At 38.8% G+C, this 20,769-nt stretch overlaps 2 protein-coding genes across 7 annotated transcripts in view; one reads left to right on the top strand and one right to left on the bottom strand.

Moving 5' to 3' along the window:
- Window positions 1-20,769, top strand: part of atos (atossa) — a 519,662-nt gene that overhangs the window by 18,419 nt on the left and 480,474 nt on the right. The gene's annotated exons all lie outside the window — the stretch shown is intronic.
- Window positions 8,382-20,769, bottom strand: part of LOC137245400 (UDP-glycosyltransferase UGT5-like) — a 45,858-nt gene continuing 33,470 nt past the window's right edge. For all 4 annotated transcript variants that reach the window (XM_067776005.1, XM_067776008.1, XM_067776007.1 and 1 more), the window contains exons 4-6: window positions 20,549-20,701; window positions 19,826-20,464; window positions 8,382-9,350 (exon numbers count right to left, since the gene is read on the bottom strand). In XM_067776005.1, coding sequence (XP_067632106.1) covers window positions 9,071-9,350; window positions 19,826-20,464; window positions 20,549-20,701 — 1,072 coding nt within the window. In that variant the 3' untranslated portion in view covers window positions 8,382-9,070. The remainder of the gene's footprint in view (window positions 9,351-19,825; window positions 20,465-20,548; window positions 20,702-20,769) is intronic.

Genomic DNA, 20,769 nt, shown 5'->3' with positions numbered 1-20,769 from the left:
TCGCTGGACTATGTTGATGTCTGCGTATAGCTCGTACAGCTCATCGTTAAATCTTCTTCGGTACTCGCCATCGCCAACGCGTAGAGGTCCATAAATCTTTTGAAGAACTTTTCTCTCGAACACTCCCAGAGCCGCTTCATCTGCTGTTGTAATGGTCCATGCTTCTGTCCCATAATATGGCAGGACGGGTACGATAAATGACTTGTAGAGTATGATTTTCGTTTGCCGAGAGAGGACTTTACTTTTTAATTGCCTACCTAGTCCAAAGTAGCATTTGGCATACCTACCGCGGTTATATTCTAACCCCCTAACCCGCTTGGGTCGTTTGTTGATCCTAATCTCAATTTTAGGTGCGATACGTACAGTCACGAATTGAATTGCGTGCATGCCGCTCACTGCTCTCATGTCTAGAAAATTCCGAATGCGTGAGTTGATGATTCGTTTGATATGGTCTCTAGCTCAACTAGAGATCTGCATAGTCTGCCTTTACCGAATATAGAAACAACAAGTAAGGAAGGCTTAGTTCGGACCAGGGGCGACTCTAGAATTTGTTTGTAAGATATGGGTACCAAATGAAAGGTGTCAAAGAGTATTTTAAAAGAGCGCTTTTACTCTGAATTAAATTATTCTGTTAATAACTTAAATTTTATTATAATTTTATTTTGAGGTGATTAACTATAAATGATTGTTTGACCTTCTACTACTGTTATATGAACTCTTTCTAATTGAAAATTATTTTCTATTTTTTAATTCGGTTAGTTATAAAAGCGTGTTTTTTTATTTTTTTTAAACTGTTATTTATTTCGTATTTGATATAGAATTATGGCATTTTTTTCATTTTTCGTAACTTTCGATATCTAAAAAGTGGTCGTGGTCATAGTCGGATTTCGGCCATTTTTTACACCAATACAAAGTGAGTTCAGATAAATACGTGAACTGAGTTTAGTAAAGATATATCGATTTTTGCTCAAGTTATCGTGTTAACGGTCGAGCGGAGGAACAGACGGTCGACTGTGTATAAAAACTGGGCGTGGCTTCAACCGATATCGCCCTTTTTCACAGAAAACAGTTATCGGCCTAGAATCTAAGCTCCTATCAAATTTCACAAAGATTGGTAAATTTTTGTTCGACTTACGGCATTAAAAGTATCCTAGACAAATTAAATGAAAAAGGGCGGAGCCACGCCCATTTTGAAATTTTCTTTTATTTTAGTGTTTTATTGCACCATATCATTACTGGAGTCGAATGTTGACATAATTTACTTATACATATACTGTAAAGATATTAAATTTTTTGTTAAAATTTGACTTAAAAAATTTTTTTTTAAGTGGGCGTGGTCGTTCTCCGATTTTACTAATTTTTATTAAGCATACATATTGTAATAGGAGTAACGTTCCTGCCAAATTTCATCATGATATCTTCAACGACTGCCAAATTATAGTTTGCAAAACTTTTAAATTACCTTCTTTTAAAAGTGGGCGGTGCCACGCCCATTGTCCAAAATTTTATTAATTTTCTATTCTGCGTCATAAGTTCAACTCACCTACCAACTTTCATCGCTTTATCCGTCTTTGGTAATGAATTATCGCCCTTTTTCGGTTTTTCGAAATTTTCGATATCGAAAAAGTGGGCGTGGTTATAGTCCGATATCGTTCATTTTAAATAACGATTTGAGATGAGTGCCCAGGAACCTACATACCAGATTTCATCAAGATACCTCAAAATTTACTCAAGTTATCGTGTTAACGGACAGGCGGACGGACGGACGGACATGGCTCAATCAAATTTTTTTTCGATACTGATGATTTTGATATATCGAAGTCTATATCTATCTCGATTCCTTTATACCTGTACAACCAACCGTTATCCAATCAAAGTTAATATACTCTGTGAGCTCTGCTCAACTGAGTATAAAAACAACCTAAAATCAAATTTTAAAGCGAAAAAAAGTGTAAATAAGTTTGAAAATGTGCCAAGGTTCCAAGGTGCAAATGAGTGAGCAAATTTTGCATGCCAATAAGTATTCTCGTAATTACAAATGTAAATGAAGTATTTAGTTAGCGTGATGATTGTTTAATTTTTATTTGGCAAACATTTGTTGTGCACGTTCAGCATATTAGAAGCCAAAGCTAAATTCAGGGGTGCATCTGATGTTTGTAGAAGAAACGAAATTGAAGGACAGAAACTTGATGTTTTATTTCAATCGGTTAAGTACTTGCTTGAAGTAGAATTTTCATTGTTGAGTTTGTCAAGCTCATGCAGCACCAGTTCTCTTCAAATGTATGACTTTGAAGTCTGTTACTGATGCTTAATCATAACACTGTGCAACAGTCGGCTGGGTATTGGACCAAACTCAAATTTTTGTAGAGATTGAGGCTTAAGTAGACAAAGTACTATCTCCGTTTTTCGAAGTTGGCCTCCAGCAAATAGATATCGGCTTTTGAAGTTCGAAATTCTAATTTTTCAAAAAAAGAATTCAGCTATTCAAATAAAAGAAAAAGGCTGATCACGACCACATTTTTAATTTTTTAATTTGCTTAACGCGTTAACAAAAAAAAATAAAATTTCGAAATGTAGAATTTCGAACTTCGTAAGCCGGTATCCATTTTTTGGAGGCTAACTTCGAAAAACGGAGATAGCACTTTGTCTACTTAAGCCTCAGTCTCTACAAAAAGTGAGTTTGGTCCAATACCCAGAAAAAAAGTTGATATTGTCGCATATTGTAATCTGTTCGAAACATTTTGTGATAATCGAACCAAGAGTCATATGTGTATTGTATTGTATTGTATTGTATTTTATTAAACATTTTCTAGATGCATACTTATTAACCTAAGATTACAATATTACATTAAATAATTTCAAATTACTATGCAGCATAGGAAAAGTATATGGCATTTTTTATATTAAAGTTTAACATAGTTCTAAATGCCAGTTCTATCTTTGGTATATTGCATTGTGTGGGGTGTACAAAAATAAAAATATCATGAAGAGTTTAAGTTATACATTAAATTAAATCATCAAAGATATGAAAGAGAATCAATATTAAATATTTGCAGTTTCCTAAGGTAGGTACGGTTTATAGGGTCGTCCTCAGCATCGTTTCTAATTCAAAGTGATTATAACCAAAAAGATGCAGCTTAACTTCTTTTTTAAATAAGTTGACATTTCTTATTACCTGTACAGTGGCAGGAAGGGAGTTGAAAAATTTGCACGACGTGTATGTGTAAAAACTTCTAAAGTGCGACGTCCTAGTATTGTACCATAATGTAATTTGTACCATCGGAAGTAGATTTCTTCGTAAGTTGTAGACTTCCGAAGGAAAGCTTTCCAGGTAGCCACACCGTTTAAATAATGTTTTTAAAACTTTGTAAAGATAGAGATGTCGACACGGAAATATATCTAGTTTCCTAAAATATAGCATATAGTGAGACCTATAGTTTGCACTACAGATGCGCCTTATACCCCCCTTTTGAATTGTTACCACTGCTTACAGCTTATTAGCCGAAGCGCCGCCCCAGCATGTGATACCATATTGCAGTTTAGATTGAAATATTGCGTAGTAAACTGTTTTTAGAGTGGATATAGAACATAACTTTTTCAGACGATAAAAGTGACGAGTGGTATAAAGAACGTATTTTTTTAGAGTATTAATGTGCTCATACCAACTCAAGCGGTTGTCTATTATAATTCCTAGGTATTTGAAATTCTCAACAACTTCAACCCTGAAGCAGCTCTCACTACAGTTTCTATTACAATCAAAAGATCTCATCGCGTCACTTTGAGTGCACGCTATATGATGAATGTTAAAACAAGAGCATACTGCGGAGTGAAATGTGACATCATAACTTGGTTGTTCTTTGAGAACATGACTGAAATACATAAGTCTAGTCTTACTACTTACAATCAGTTTGTGTGAAGCGAACCAGGTTCGTAACAAATGTATATCATGGCTAATGTCACATATTAATTCAAAGTAATTCGGTGTACTGTACGCAATTGCAAGATCGTCTGCAAACTTTAACTTTTAACTTTTTGTATTCTGCCCGATAGATACGATTTAAGCCACTTATGCATAACACCGCGGAATCCTGCACTATATAGTTTATCCAATAGTACACCACTATCGACCATATCAAAAGCTTTTGTTATGTCCACAAAGAGACCAGCGCAACTTCTTTTCTCATCCAGAGCTTTGTAGACGTTGGTGCAAAAATCCAGCTGAGCGTCGAATGTTGATAGTTCAGAACGAAAGCCAAACTGCATGGAGCTAAAAAAGCTCGCTTTATTTAGAAAATTAACAATTCTGGTTTTAACAGCCTTTTCAAAAACTTTAGATATGGCCGAGAGCAGTGAAATAGGTCTGTAATTATTAACTTCTTTTTTATCCCCTTTTTTCAAGATCGGAATTACAATCGCACATTTCAAACCATCGGGAAAAATACCCTGAGTAATGCTGGTGTTGAATAAGTATATCAGTATATCAACCACATTAAAATATATCTTTTTTAAAATTAAATTGGAAATACCATCCTCACCACATGAACTAGAGTTTTTTATGGTTTTTATAATGCTTATAATTTCAAAACCTGTGATAGGGCCAAAAAAGAAGCTATTTCGAGCATCTTGGCCCGATGGTAAATGGGTCGCAGACTGACAATTGCAGTCAGTTAATACTGTGTTCCCAACCGTTTGTAAAGTGCTTGTTAAATTTATTAGATACTTCCACAGCATCCGTAATCGGCTGACTTCCAGCTTGCAATACTATTCGCTTATTATCTTTTTCACCGTTTCGATTAAGAAGATTATTGACAACTTCCCATTCTTTTTTAATATTACCAAGTGCTGAATTAAACTTGTTTCGAAAGAAGTTTTCCCGCGTCAGTCGTATGGCCTTATTGGTACTATTACTTATTTTGTTGTATCTAGTGCGGAGCCTTCTATTACTAGGATGCTTAGCACACTTTTTTCTTAATTGGTTTTTGAGCTTTATTTTCTGTAGGACATCCCGAGTAATCCAAGGCTTAAGTCTCACATTTTGTTTACGATTATTCACAGTATACGAAGAGTTGAGAATGTGCGCGCTTAAGGTATCTAAAAATATGGAAAAAGCTACCGATGTGTCATTTTCAGCGAGGACATTCGACCAATTTTCGAAACATAGCTTATGGTTCAGCATAGGGAAATTAACTTTGGTATATGATTTCTGAACACGGTTTGCGTTTGATTTGTCGAAAACAATTCCATCTATTTGCAAACCCGTCATCGTGTGATCAATGTTAAAACGATTACAATATCTATATGGTACGGCATTAAAGCGGCAAAAAATATGATCAATACACGTACCCGAACTTAAGAGCGTCGGCTCATTAATCTAGGAAGTATAACCATTTCCAGCCATTAAGGCCAAATAATCGTCAGTTGTATTACAGTGATGCAAAAGGTCTAAATTAAAATCACCCAGTATAAAAAAGTTTGTAGTTTCTTCACACAGCACGAAACTGGAGTATTCTTGAATAAATACAGAAATAGGAACAGATTGTAGTCTGTATACCCCTAGGAAAACAAATTGTGGCTCAGTGGGGGGCGATAGGAGTTCTTGTGGGCTCTATAGTGTCACTTTGATCTCTGTAGAAGAAGTTTTTTCTTGAAATATCGAAAAAAAAATTTAATTGACCAATAAACTATTCTAAAAAGGCAATTGGGAAAAGTTATAAAACTACAAGACATGGCGTTGGTCGAGACTATTTGTTCATACGAGTTCAAATCATACTCCCTGAAGAAAAGGCTTTGAAGAGATTTACAAGGTATAATTGGGATAGGACAAAGCGACGTCCCTCCAAATGTCTCGTTGTTTGAACTTTTCCCAAATAATTTTCATAAATTGACAAGATTTGAAAAAAGTTGTCACTGCTATTTTTCTGTTCGCTGTTGATCTTGCGACGATCCTATGAAACGCATTCTTAGCTGTCTCCGTTTCATTTGCTGTAGGTCGAAGATGCCAACCTCCAGCCTTGCAGAGTATCTTACCTTTAGGGTTAAGGTACGTACATTCATGTTGAAAAGCGTTTGTAATATGGTCGAATTTTGGCTACTGGATACTTTAGGCGATATATAGTACTGTTGTTGTGAAACCATTTAAGTACGATGGAGATGAGTGGAGAAAGGAATAGGACCTAAAATATAAATTAAATAAATAAAGGAGTGGTGAAAACGAAAGGGAAGGGGGAAAGAAGTAGGGCAAAGCGAATAATAACAGAGATAGCCCTTTAGAAATGAGTACCATTATTTGAACAAGATTAGTTATCTTAAAGATAAAGTACTAGGTATAATGATGCTAAATATGAAGGAGATGCGTAAGAGGAAAAGACGAAAATAGAGAAGAGATGGGGATAGGGAAAACCCGACTGAAATTAGCCTTTCAGTAAGAAGCGAAAAGTGATGGGAACAGAGAGAAGAACACCTAGGAAAAGAGATAGTGTGAACGGAGAAATAGATAGGGAGGTGGAGGGAAAGACGAAGTGGATAATAAAGAAGTTAGAGGAGAGTGGGAGGAGTTAGAGCGGATCTTAAACGCTAAAATATGTTTATAGGTTCACAGGTTCCCTCACCTCACCTAAACGAAGTGAATCCTGTTAAAATATGAATATATCATGCACATTTCTAGCAGACGAGGCTTTCGCAACCCAAGTTGCTCATGGAATACTGAATAGGGGTGTGATGGCCTAGAAGGTTAACCGCGGTATTATCAAAAAGTTTCCGAGATGTCAAGCTCATACCTTAATGTATTATGAAACGTTCCTTATTAACATATATCCGGCAAAGACTCATCAACACCAATAATACTCCCCAAATCCTTCTGGGGGTGTTTTAGCAAAAACTACAAAGGAGAAAGGGAAGGAAAATAAACTGCGAGAGGAGCAGCAAGAAAGAGTAAGATTTATAGGATAGGAGGCGGAGATAGATTATACTGCGGAGTTAGGGATGTATGGGAAGACAGAGTAAAAGAAAATGAGAAAAAGATGTGCAATTGCAAAGGAAATCATGAAGGAGTGGGGGAGAAACGAAAAGTGAGAGAGTGAGGAAAAATAAAAAGGAGAAATTTCGAATCGTAGAAAAGAAGGAAGCGTTGGTAGTAAGCCGAAAAGCAAACGGAGAGAAAGAACATAAGAAAAGGGAAGACAGTAAAAGAAAAGTTAAAAATGAAGGAGACAACAAAAGAAGTTGAAAAATGGAGCAAGAAGGAAAATGGAATTATTAAAAAAAGGAGATGAAGAGACTGAAAGAGGGTGCAGCAGAACGGGCGAAGGGCTGGTGAAAGGAAGAGGAAGAAGAAGAAGAAAAAAAAGAGGAAAATGAGAGTATGAGCAAGAAAAGGCTACAAAAATAATGAAGAAGCAGATGAAGAGAAATCAGTATAGCATGTTTGCTAAACGTTTTTACTTTTATTTTCGTCATCGCAGCGTTATATATCACCCCAGTATAGGCGCAAGCTCCATAGGGGGCCGCTTATGTTGAACTGGCCAGTCCGTGAGGACCACACATAGACTAAATGAGCCCATAGTGTTCGTAGTAGTCACTTACTTCAATACAAAAAGTTGGAAATTTAAATTTTTCTTTTTACTAATTCTTCTAAAAATCAATTTATTTATGAGCAAAAAAATATAAAAATATATACATACATACATTTGTAGGTAAATTCAAATGGAGATAACTAGAAAAAAAATAAACTTAAAATTAAAAATTTGTTAATTTAGCAAATTTAATTCTTCTGGTAGGAATATTTAGGAAAACATTCTACACATAGTTGCGGTTTATTAGGGCATATTGGGCAATAGGTGGTGGTCCTTTTTAAGCTCTTCCTGGCTGTTAGCCTATCAGCAGATTTTTTTGACATTGCATAACACAATACGGAAGCACGCCTTATTGTTTTTCCGTTATCGTCCTTTATTTTTGCTATAAAATGTTTTCCTTTTGTTATGGGTTCTGGAGACATGAAGTCCAACAAAGCATTTGAAATCTCCTGACGAAACTTGGTTATTGAAATTTGTTTGTTTGTAGCCTTTTTATATATTATAAAGGCATTTACGACAGACATTCCAAGTAACAATTCAAAACAAGTAACAGTTCACTTTGCGGTACCACTTAACACCTGAGAGTGATGTCGTAGGAAGTCATTTGATCGGATATATCAACACCTAATTTGGCTTTATTGTAATCAATAACTTCAATAAAAAAAGTAGCCTGCAGCTACTATGAAACAAATCGCGCTGTATTCATAGATCTTAGTACGCCTGTAGCGGATTGATTAAGAGCAGCCTAACGAAACTCAATCATTTCAGCTGAAGGTTGCTAACTAATTTTTATCGCCCAGTAATTAAACATTATTTTATGCGAGGTTTCTGGAAATATTTATATTTATTTAACTACCATAGAATAGGGGCAAAATTTCTATAACTTTGTACTTTCTAGCAGTTTTTCATTTTAATCCGATTGAATTTTTTATAAATTTTGCAGTTCTCTGTACACACAGCAGTGAACAGAAAAATAGCAGTGGCAAATTTTTTAATCAAATTTGGTCTATTACATTTTTTTATTTTCGATATTTAAACAAAAACCTTCTGAGAATTTTTTAACTGGGACTATATGAGACTAAAATTGACTAAATCTCCAACAAAAAAAAAAACAAAAAACATTGAGAACTTTAAATAAAAAGTTCGAAATTTTCTCGAATTTTTTCGAAGACGGGTTTGATATTAGTTTGCATAGTCTAAGTTACAAAACTACAAGAAAATTTTTCTAAAAATATCAAAAATAAGTAAAAAATTTAATTGAAGAAATTTGATAAAAATTGCCACTGCTATTTTTCTGTTCGCTGCTGTAAATTATTTTAAAAAACACAGCCTTTTCAATTTGTAATTTATAACTTATATCACTAAAGCCCACTTGGTTAGTGCTTTATGAATTTTCATAAATTTTACAACGATTTAGAAGTGCACTGAAAAAAAAAAAACGTTCTTATCTACCCACAAAACATATCACACACATACACTCGTACACATTAGTGCTGCATTCAATTTGTCTTTTGTTTCTCTGACAGTGAACGACGAAGCCCGAAAATTTTGCTACAAACGAAACCCCAACTTAGCATGGCAATTAATGAAATAAAACCTATAAATAAATATATATCCAGGCAGTTATAGGTGAAACGTGATAAATAAACTGCTTCAGCTTTGGCGAGTGGAGCGCCCTCCGTTCTAGCGACATATTCAACCCACCAAATGGCAGTTTCGAGCGCAGTTTGTGGACGATGTTTGTAGGAGAAGGAAACTGCTTTAGCGTGGTCCATATACCTGAAAGGAAAAAAAGTAAAAATCAATTACTAAGTATTAAGGATTTCTTACTATGGACTTAGATAGCTGACACCTGATTAGTAGGCGATTTATTAAATAAAGTTTTATCGCGCCTGTATCAGTGTTCTAATTCACGAATTAATCAAAATTGTATTATGATGAAACTGAGGGTGCGAGAAATCGATATTAATGGAATGCTACATCACAAATTTTCAGGCAGAAATATATGCACCAAGTTTTGCGCGGGAGTATACCCAGGTTTATCCTCGATTTCTATCTACATTATGTCACACGCCAGGCAGACTTGCGTACATTGCAGTCTTACTTAACCACTTCTAAGCTTACTTGTAGATGGCAACATTACAGTACTCAATGAACTAAAAGCGAAAAACAAGGTTCCTCTGTGACGTGAATCTATTAAACAGGCAGGCCATCTTGCCAAACAGATTCCTACAGAGCAGACTTTCATGGTCCAAAGTCTCTCTGTTAGCTCATATAAATAAAGTCAGGAGTAACGGGTGTACAATTGTTGCGGACCTACGAATTCTGGATGTGTACTATGGAGATACTGTATTGTACGATATCATCTAAATATGTCAAATCTATCCCGTATAGACATGTCGCTTTTATCACCTGATGACTTCTGGAAATAAGCTCGCCGAAGCTTTAGGTCAGTTCTACAAATGTTAGCAGTTCCAGTTGGAACTTAAATGTACTCTGCCCAATTGACACGAAAGGCTATCCCGTAAATCGGGCCAATTATATCGGAATCAGCCTGCATAATATCGCGCATATGGTTTTATGTAGCGTACTGTGCCAAAGACTGAAGCCCATTATCAACAAACGGATTGGACCTTATCAGAGCGGCTTCAGACCTCTTAAATCTAGTACAAACCAGATATTCACGGTGCGCCAGACTCACAATAGGCGAATCGACGCTCACCATCTTTTCGTCGACTTCAAAGCAGGCTTTGACAGCGGGTTAGGGGGTTAGAATATACCCGCGGTAGGTATGTCTGTCGTAAGAGGCGACTATAATACCGGATTCAAGGGATTTGTGTAGCGCAGCCCTTTCAGATTGCCAGCGCAATACATAGCTTCTCCAAACCCAATTGTCAATCTCACCTATCCGTGGCGAATCCTGTTCCATTAACAGCCGAGGCTCTGGCGACCCCGAACTCCTCGTGGATCTAGGGGGTGGGAGAGCGTTATGGCCTAGAAGGTCGCATGTGGTCATAACAAATCGTTCGCGAGATGGTCGGGCTTGGTACCGGAACGTACCGGATCTGCATCCGGTAAAGGACCATCAACTCGATAACACTCTCCAAGGCCTTCGAGGAGTGTCCTTATCGCTACAACAACAAAAACAGCTGGAAAAGATGATGCTGTATGCTGCAATGTCTGAATTTAAAATCCCTGCAAACTTCATATGGCTCTGAGTAGCACCACCACCTCCGTAACGATTGCGAAGGACCTCTCCGAGACATTCGAAACCAAACTAGGCTTCACACTTTCGTGCGATATATTTAACATCCCTTCAACATAATGCTGGAGAAGATAATTCTAGCAGTAGAACTAATCCGCGATGGTACAATCTATTATAAAAGCGTACAGATACTGGCATGTGCTGATGATATTGATATTATTTGCCTGAACAAACGCACTGTGAGCTCTGCCTTCTCAGGATTGGATAAAGAAGCAAAAAAGTGGTCCTTGCGGTAAATGAGGACAAAACGAAGTACTTGCTGTCATCCAAGAAAGAATCGGGGCATTCGCGCTTTGGCAGCCACGTCACTGTTGACGGATATAAACTGAGTGTTACAGTTTAAACCATAGAATGCTCGGAAATATTCCTTAAGAACGTTACAGTATTTTAAATCTTATTTAAATGAAACTGCTTGTCAATCACTTCGAAACTGAATTTGAATTATCTTATTATTTATACAAAAAATTGCAACTTATCTGTATTGATACTCAAAAATGCAACCGTGCCAAAAATGTAAGCGCGTTTGAATTAACCGAAACGTTCCTTCGAGGAGTTTAGTTTGCTACGAGAATTCAGACGCGTACGAGGCACGAAAAGATATAAAAACAAACGAAACCAAACAAAACCGCCACTAAGCTGAGCTGTGTTGAAACGATTTACCAATTTAACTAATTTAAACAATTTCTCTATAACTATTAGTAAAGCGCAAAAGTGCGCCATATATTGCATTTAACTATTCATTTTAAACTAAACAATATTCACACGTTATAAATAATAAAAGCGAATTCTGTAAAACTCAGTAAAGCCTGTTCTTTATACTTTCGAAAGCCTCGTAAATTTAGCCAAAAGTTGTTTAGTCGCAACATCTTTTTATATCTTTTCGCAATTTACGTACAAATTGCTACGCTAACCGCGCTTATATAATCGCAAATCGTAAATATTGTTAATGAAATACGCAAAAAGTACTCGCGTAAAATCTGCACCAGTAAATTCACGCTATAATCTTCGTATGAGAAAGCGTTCATCGAATATTCGAGACAAGAAAATGGCCGACAACAATAGTACGAATAAGAGTTCCAGCAGTGAGGACGAAGCCAACACCACAATGGTGGCACATGGTCAACTCATTGAAGACTTACGCCAGCAAATAAAAACCTTGCAAATGTCACTTGTATCATCGGAGAAGGAAAAGGTAGAATACAAGGATGCCCTACATCGTCAAACAGCTAACAACGTCACCGCCGCCGACATACCTAGCAACGAAGCCAAGCCTGCCGGCTTCAAGCCCGGTGAAGTCATCTTTGTTAACTCAGGTAATCGTGTATTTGTATCTGAGACACCCCATCCTTCGATCGCAAGCACAATAAGTCATGAAAACCTCACTAAAGTCAGCACTACTTCAGCTAGTGCCTATATTGCCGGTGCTAATTCTGCCAGCACCATTCATCCCAATTTTATATTTCCAGGTGCTAATTCTGCCAGCACCATACATGCCAATTTTATATCTTCAGGTGCTAATTGTATCAGCACCATACCTACAAACTGTATAACCACAAGCGCTAATTTTGCCAGCACTACGGGTACTTGCAGTCATTATAACAGTGGCCTATATACCACTGCAAACCTCTTCGACCCAGCTTCAGTCAGCGTTAACCCCGCCAACGCCTCAATGTTAAACTCTGCCGACGTTAATACAGCCAACGTCAAACTCGATGCAACCAGTGGCGCTTTCATGTGGTCGCCAACATGCCGGCCACCAATAATGCAGCCACACTGCTACACAAACAACTTCTATCGAGGTAATTTTCCACCAGGAAGAAATTTTCCGCCCACGACAACTTCAGTGTATAACCCACAAACCACCCCTCAGGAACACCCATCCTGGAGTCCGATACGATATTCAGCTACACGTAAGATTTTAGATTTACCAGAGTTCCATGGTTCCCCTGAAGAGTGGCCTATGTTTTCCGTGGCCTTTAAGGAAACCACTGAAATGCACTCGTACTCCCAGTTGGAGAATTTGCTGCGTCTTCAGAAAGCCCTAAAAGGAGAGGCTAGACAGCGAGTAGAGTCACTACTGATACACCCATCTAGCGTATATGCAGCCATGAAAACACTAGAAATTCACTACGGGCGCCCAGAGCTTCTGATTAGAAGCCAAATTGCCAAGGCTCGAACCTTTCCACCTGTCACTGCCGGACGAATCGGCGATATACTAAATTTTAGTTCGATGGTGTCGAATTTAGTAGCATTTTTAGAAACTTCGGGTGCTACGCCACATCTGAATAACCCAATATTAATAGATGAGTTAGTGAGCAAATTGCCGCTCAACAAGAGAGAAGAGTGGACACGCCACATCTTCGAAATGCAGAATCCACACCCAAATGTGCATCAGTTCTCAAACTGGTTGCAAAACACCGCCATGTACGTGTCAATGGCGATAGATGTTATGCCGACACGAAATATGTCCAACGATCTTTCACACCACAAGCCGAAAGGCCCACTCAAACCCATAATGACTGTCACAAAAGAGGAAAAATCATGCTCATTATGTGATCAAAACCATAGCTTAAATCAATGCCCAAAATTTAAAGAGGAAAATTATTCCACACGGTGGGATTTGATCAAAAAGAAACACTTGTGTTTTTGTTGTCTACAGCCCGGTCATAGTGTGCAAAACTGCCGAAAACGACGTGTATGTGGTATATCGTCATGTAATAAATATCATAATCGTTTGCTTCACAATCCTAGTAATAATAACAAAACAAATATTTCATCAGTTGAAACAGCTGTCGCTACAATGTATTTGAATCCAAAGCAACCATTTGACCAAATGTCGAATTCACCACAACGTAAACAAACACTCCTAAAATATTTGCCTGTAAAAAGAAAAGGTCCAAAAGGAGAAATCAATGTTATTGCTTTTATAGACGAAGGCGCAAAAATATCGCTGTTAGAAGAAAAGGCAGCAGACGCCATTGGCCTCAAAGGCAAAACCGATTTACTTCGGCTGAAGTGGATTGGAAATAAAAGTATGAGCGAACAGTCGCGGCAAGTTTCGTTTGAGATCGGCGGCATAAAGGAAGCAGCACCGAGTTATCAAATGAGGGGAGTTCGTACAACAAAGAAGTTGTATCTACCACAGCAATCGTTGAACTTGAGCGAATTCATGCAACGTCACGAACAGCTGAGAAATATACCAATCACAGATTATAACAATGTAACACCACAAATTCTAATTGGACTTTCGCATGCAGATTTAATAAGAACAAGTAAACATGTCAATTTAGATGATGGTTTTGCAGTCCACAAAACAATGGTAGGTTGGACACTATTTGGATCGAACGAATATCGCTCTAATGACGTCACAGTTGGTCACGTAAATATTGATTACACACAACTGCATGAAATAAACAAACAGATGTCAGAATATTTTGCTGCAGAAAAGTTTGAAGTTGTAAAATCGCCAATTGTAAAATCAGAAGTAGATATAAGAGCCGAAAATTTATTGCAACAGACAACAAATTATGTAAACGGCAGGTATGAAACTGGTTTACTGTGGAATAAAGATAATATAAATTTTCCGCAGAGTTACAGTACGGCCGTAAAACGTTTAGAGCAAATTGAAGCAAAAATGGCACGAGATCAAGAGTATGGAAAGTGGTACAAGGAAAAAATTGCCGAGTATGTAGACAAGGGATACACGAAGCGGCTTTCCCCCGATGAATTAAGTGTAAGTGCCGATCGTACGTGGTATTTACCACATTTTGCTACATGTAACATAAATAAGGGTAACAAACGCAGACTTGTTTTCGACGCTGCATCAAAAATCAATAATATGTCGTTGAACTGTGCCTTAATGAAAGGGCCGGAAAAATACCAACCCAAATCGCTTTTAGCAATATTATGCAAGTTTAGGCAGGGTAAAGTAGCAGTTGGTGGTGACATCCGCGAGATGTTTCATCGGATCTTGATTCGTAAAGAAGATCAAAGAGCGCAAAGCTTTCTTTGGAGAGAGGGCGACCAATCAAAAGCACCTGAAGTATATGTGATGTGCGCAATGATATTTGGATCAATAAGTTCCCTTTGCTCGGCGCAATTTATAAAAAATATGCATGCTGAAAAATATCGAAATATGAACGCAAGAGCCGTAGATGCCATCGTCGACAGGCACTATGTAGATGATTACATGGACAGTTTTGACACCGTCAAAGAAAGTATTAAAGTAACCAAAGATGTAATTGACATCCACAGCAGCGCTGGCTTCGAGATAAGAGGGTTTGTATCAAATTCAGAAGAGCTTATACGAGCCGTATCGAACAATGCGCAATCGTGTACGCAACAAAATAACTATATATGCCGAGGTGAAGGTGCTACCGAAAAGGTGCTGGGTATGCACTGGAACCCAAACGAAGATTATTTTTTATTCAAGCTAACATTTTCAAAAGTGCCAAAAGCTGTTTTGGACTATAGTAGACGACCGACGAAAGGTGAAATGTTAAGCGTTACTATGTCGATATTCGACCCACTTGGTTTTGTTTGTGGAATGGTTTTACGAGCAAAGGTGCTAATGCAAAGCTTGTGGCACAGATGCGTTGACTGGCATGAGCCAATCCCTGAGGACATTTATAAGAAATGGATGCAGTGGTACAAAACACTGAACACCATCGAAGATTTCAAGATGCCCAGATGCTATAGCGTAAGTTTTTTGAACCCGAATGCTAACATACAACTGCATGTTTTTGTCGATGCGAGCGAGATCGCATTTGCTGCCGTCGCTTTCTGGCGCATTCAATACACAAACAACACGGAAGTTATGTTTGTAGCTGGTCGATCCCGATGCAGCCCGCTCAAGCCCCTGTCCATTCCACGGCTTGAATTGCAAGCAGCTGTCCTGGGTATAAGGTTGAAAGAAGCGGTCATCAATAGCCATGACGTTCAGCCAAATAAAGTGATATTTTGGTCAGACTCAAAAATAGTTCTGCAGTGGATAAGGTCCGATGCCAGATGCTACAAGCAGTTCGTAGCACACTGTATAGCTGAGGTATTGCAAACATCTGAACCCAGTCAGTGGAGGTGGGTCCCAGGTATAGAAAACCCAGCCGATGATGCAACGCGCATCAAAACATTTTCTGGAAATGGTAAGTCGTTAAATGGACCTAACTTTTTGAGATTACCTGATACTGAATGGCCAGTAATGCCAAGCGATATTAATCGAAACGAATGCCAAGAGGAGAGACGCTCTAAGCAAATATACACGATAGCTTTACCAGACGTGGTAATCCCATTCAACAAGTATTCAAATTATTATAAGTTTTAAAGAGTAATGACATGGGTACGATATGCTATAATAAAATTTCGCAAGGGTAAAGGCTATGAATATGCGTCAAATTTTGTTAATGCAAATGAAATTAAGCGAACTGAGTTACTGATTTGCGCACTAGTACAGCACAATGTGTTTGCTGCCGAGATAGAATTGTTACGTAAGGGTGCTCAAATTCCGAAATGTAATTCTCTCTTTAAGCTCAGCCCAATATTAGATGATAAAAGCACATTACGATTGGCCGGGAGGATTGATTACGCAGAATGTCTACCACTGTCAACTAGGCGACCAATAATTCTGCCAAAAGACCACCCTATATCCCGCCTTATAGCCAAACACTATCATGAAGTTTTCCATCACCATAATTTTGATGCAGCACTATGCGCAATACGTCGAAAGTTTTGGATTCCAAGCGCACGCCGAGTACTAAGGTCAATTAAAGCTAATTGTCAAATGTGCAAAAACTTATCAGCTGTACCTGAACCACCAATCATGGGCCAAGTACCCAGCGATCGAACTACGCCCTTCGCTCGCCCGTTCACGTATTCAGGGGTCGACTATTTCGGGCCCATATTGGTATCCATAGGCCGGCGTCGAGAAAAACGTTGGGTCGCGCTTTTTACTTGTTTAACTATCAGAGCCATCCATTTAGAACTAGCTAAGGACCTGTCGACTGATTCCGCCATAATTGTCTGTCGTAATTTTGTAAACCGAAGAGGTGTCCCGGTGCGACTTAGGAGCGATATGGGAACAAATTTTGTCGGCGCGATCAAGGAAGACTGGGTAAGTGTGCAGGTTGGCATGCAATCGGAATGCGATCGTAGAGGAGTTGAGTGGGTTTTCAACACACCTGCCAATCCATCTGCAGGAGGCGCATGGGAGAGAATGGTGAGAAGCGTAAAACGCGTTTTAATATTCACACTTAAAGAACGAGCGCCACAGTTGGAAACGTTACAGAGTCTACTGATTGAAGCAGAAAATTTGATAAATTCGCGTCCATTAACACATGTTCCACTAGAAAACAAAGACGCCGAACCTCTAACACCAAATCATTTTTTGCTAGGGTGCGCAAATGAAATACAAACTCCTGCACTCTCATACGAAAAATGTCTGCGCAAACAATGGCATATAGCGCAGCAACTGAAGCAAACCTTCTGGAAGAGGTGGATACTTGAGTATCTTCCCACTTTGACACGTCGTACTAAATGGTATAAGAGAGTAAAGCCGATAGCGGTAGGTGACGTTGTTATAATCTGCGACGACAACGAAAGCCGAGGGCACTGGAAAAGGGACATCGTCACAGAGGCAAAGCCAGCTCCAGATGGTCAAGTCAGATCCGTTTTAGTTAAGACATCAACCGGAGTCATACGAAGGCCAGCATCCAAAATTGCAATACTTGACGTTGGTAGTGATTCTCTTACCAGTGACGTGAATCACGGGGGGGAGGATGTTACAGTTTAAACCATAGAATGCTCGGAAATATTCCTTAAGAACGTTACAGTATTTTAAATCTTATTTAAATGAAACTGCTTGTCAATCACTTCGAAACTGAATTTGAATTATCTTATTATTTATACAAAAAATTGCAACTTACCTGTATTGATACTCAAAAATGCAACCGTGCCAAAAATGTAAGCGCGTTTGAATTAACCGAAACGTTCCTTCGAGGAGTTTAGTTTGCTACGAGAATTCAGACGCGTACGAAGCACGAAAAGATATAAAAACAAACGAAACCAAACAAAACCGCCACTAAGCTGAGCTGTGTTGAAACGATTTACCAATTTAACTAATTTAAACAATTTCTCTATAACTATTAGTAAAGCGCAAAAGTGCGCCATATATTGCATTTAACTATTCATTTTAAACTAAACAATATTCACACGTTATAAATAATAAAAGCGAATTCTGTAAAACTCAGTAAAGCCTGTTCTTTATACTTTCGAAAGCCTCGTAAATTTAGCCAAAAGTTGTTTAGTCGCAACACTGAGACTATTAAGGACTTTGTCTATTTGGCAACCAGCATTAACAGCAAAAACAATGTCAGCTTAGAAATCAAACGGAGAATAACTCTTGCCAACGAGTGCTACTTTGGACTGAGTATGCAATTGAACAGTAAATACGAACAAAAATCACGCTCTAAAAGTCGCTCATCATATCTGGCGTGATGTGTGGCTCGGAATAATGGACGGTGTCGAGAGAAGATGATGTGGCTATTAGAGTGTTCGAGAGAAAAGTTCTCCGGTGATCCTGTCCGTGATGCCGACAGTGAGCATCGAAGGAGGTGTAATGATGAGCTGTATGAGATTTGTGCAAATATGCAGATTGTGCAGCGCATAAAAGCCCAAAGGCTTTGCTGGCTAGAACATGTTATGCGAATGGGAGAAGACGCTCCGGCCAAGAAAGTATTTCAGTCGACTCGGCATTTTGGAAGAAGAGGTAGGAGGATACTTCCACTGAGTTGTGGAGAGGCGACTGGAGGAAGACTTGACCTCCGTTGGTGCTCCCAAATGGACGTCAGTTATCGCGAAACTTATTTCGAACGGCCAAAATCGCTTCGGCTGTTAAGAGCCAATTAATGATGATGATGAGGCAGTTCTTAGTCGGATATGGATTTGGTATTATATTAATATGTTTGATGTCAACAATGCCATCTAGAAAATGCAACAGACTAATCGACGGATTTATTCATTACTATATTTTTGGCAAAGGAAACTTCACCTTACTAACGTCTAATAATAACCAAAACATTCTGCCGGTTTCTCTCACCTTTCTGCGAGCACACAGCATCGGATAGGTGTACGAAGTTCCGCCTGTTATAACCTCTCCCTCCTTTTGTCATCTTCAACATAACCCGAGCCAGCACTAATTAAGGTCTTCACAGCTCTTTTTGTAGATGAGAGCCCCGTCGATCGACCACCTACCGACTTTTCCTGGAAAAGAAACATACCTCCGACTCCGTTACTGGTAACCTCCCCGTCGGCTGACTGCCGCTGTTGGTTGCCCCCCTACTCGACTGGTGTGGCCCACTTTCATCCCGCTCACTAAACTTCCCGCCACTACAACCCTTGGTCCCTCTTCTAGAAACCGTATACCCAAAAGTTTCCGACCATCGATTATCGCATCGTAAAAGTAATCCCCGACTATTCCATCCGTCCTCAACTATTCCATCCGTCTAGTACTACAAGACAGGTCACATCTTTCTCTTGGTAAGGAAAGCTGCTGTCCTCGTAAGACCTTGCTCCATTTGTCAGTGTTTCAATTTTAAAACATACTTAAATGCTGTACTTTTTTCAGTGGCAGTTTGTGGAACCTCTACTTCACCCTAAAATGACTAAGGTATAACCTCAGCCTTCGACAAAGCCCTTCTCATACACTTTAAGCGAAACGACGAAGGTAACACATGGCGTTGCATACCTCTAAGAAAACCTTTGCGAATGTGCATTGTCGCAACCAATTATTTAAAACAACCGCCGGCAGTACTAGGGAACTTTGCTGGCAACATACAAGACAACTCGTCGATCGGTCTGAAGCTATGCATCACCATTTAAATAAAGATGTTTAGAAAAAGTTGCACGCCTCACAGAACAACGCACGATTTAGGTCAAGCAATATTGTAACCTGTTTTAAGTTCTTTAAACACATCACGTTTCACAAAAACATACTCACTGTTTCTTCAGCACCTCTCTAATAGCCTTCAGCACGGAATTCTCTGTAATATCCTCATAATTCAAAAGAACACCCATGCCACGATGTTTTAAAGCTGCCGAATTTAAAAATTGATCACCATAGAAGGGGGTCGCCACCACAGGTACACCACAATAAGCCGCCTCGGAAGTGCCCATCAAACCACCATGTGACATAAAAACGCGCACATTAGGATGACAAAGTATATCACGCTGAGGCAACCATTTGCTGATATATAAATTATCTGGCTTATCATCTAGTGTCGAATTTTCCCATTTCCAAATGACACGTTGTTTGAGGCGTTTGATGGCGCGTAGAATTGCCTCACGCTTAGCTGCCGGTAAGGTGTTAGCACGTATCATAGAACCCCAACTAATATAGACCACACCATGCTCAGCATTATCAAGATATCTTTGCAATTCAACCTCTAAAGGTTTAGCTTTTTGTATATGTATGCCGCCTAGTTCGATAACAGATGGTGGTAGAGGTTTTACGCCGCTCAAAGAGAAGTGTTGATTTACAAATAGCGCAGCTGTTTCCTTAGCCAATTCACTAACAGATGGTAGATCATGGCCAAATTTATATTGTACCATAGCATCGGCCGAGGGTATACTGTAAACGCTGACATATTGAAGAGGGAGAGAGCAAGAGATAAAGTGAAAGTGTGAAAGTACTTAAGATTCTTATCTACATCTTTATACGTACTTATAGAGATAACGCATAGCGTGGAACGTAAACCAGTTGCCAAGACGTTCGCTAAAGCTCATAGACTCTGATTTTCCCATAAAGAGTTCTGGCATTGATGAGGCAATGAATGGCATACCCATACGATCGTAGTGCCAAGGCATCATTGCGCAGCTAAAAAAAAATAAAAAAATGTGTGAATTATATCTATAACACCCTCAGAGTTATGGTGCGACTCAGAG

Source organism: Eurosta solidaginis, chromosome 3 (assembly GCF_040869045.1).
Source record: "Eurosta solidaginis isolate ZX-2024a chromosome 3, ASM4086904v1, whole genome shotgun sequence".
Lineage (NCBI taxonomy): Eukaryota > Metazoa > Arthropoda > Insecta > Diptera > Tephritidae > Eurosta > Eurosta solidaginis.
The sequence above is the reverse complement of the archived record's forward strand: the minus strand, read 5'-3'. Positions and strand labels throughout refer to the sequence as shown.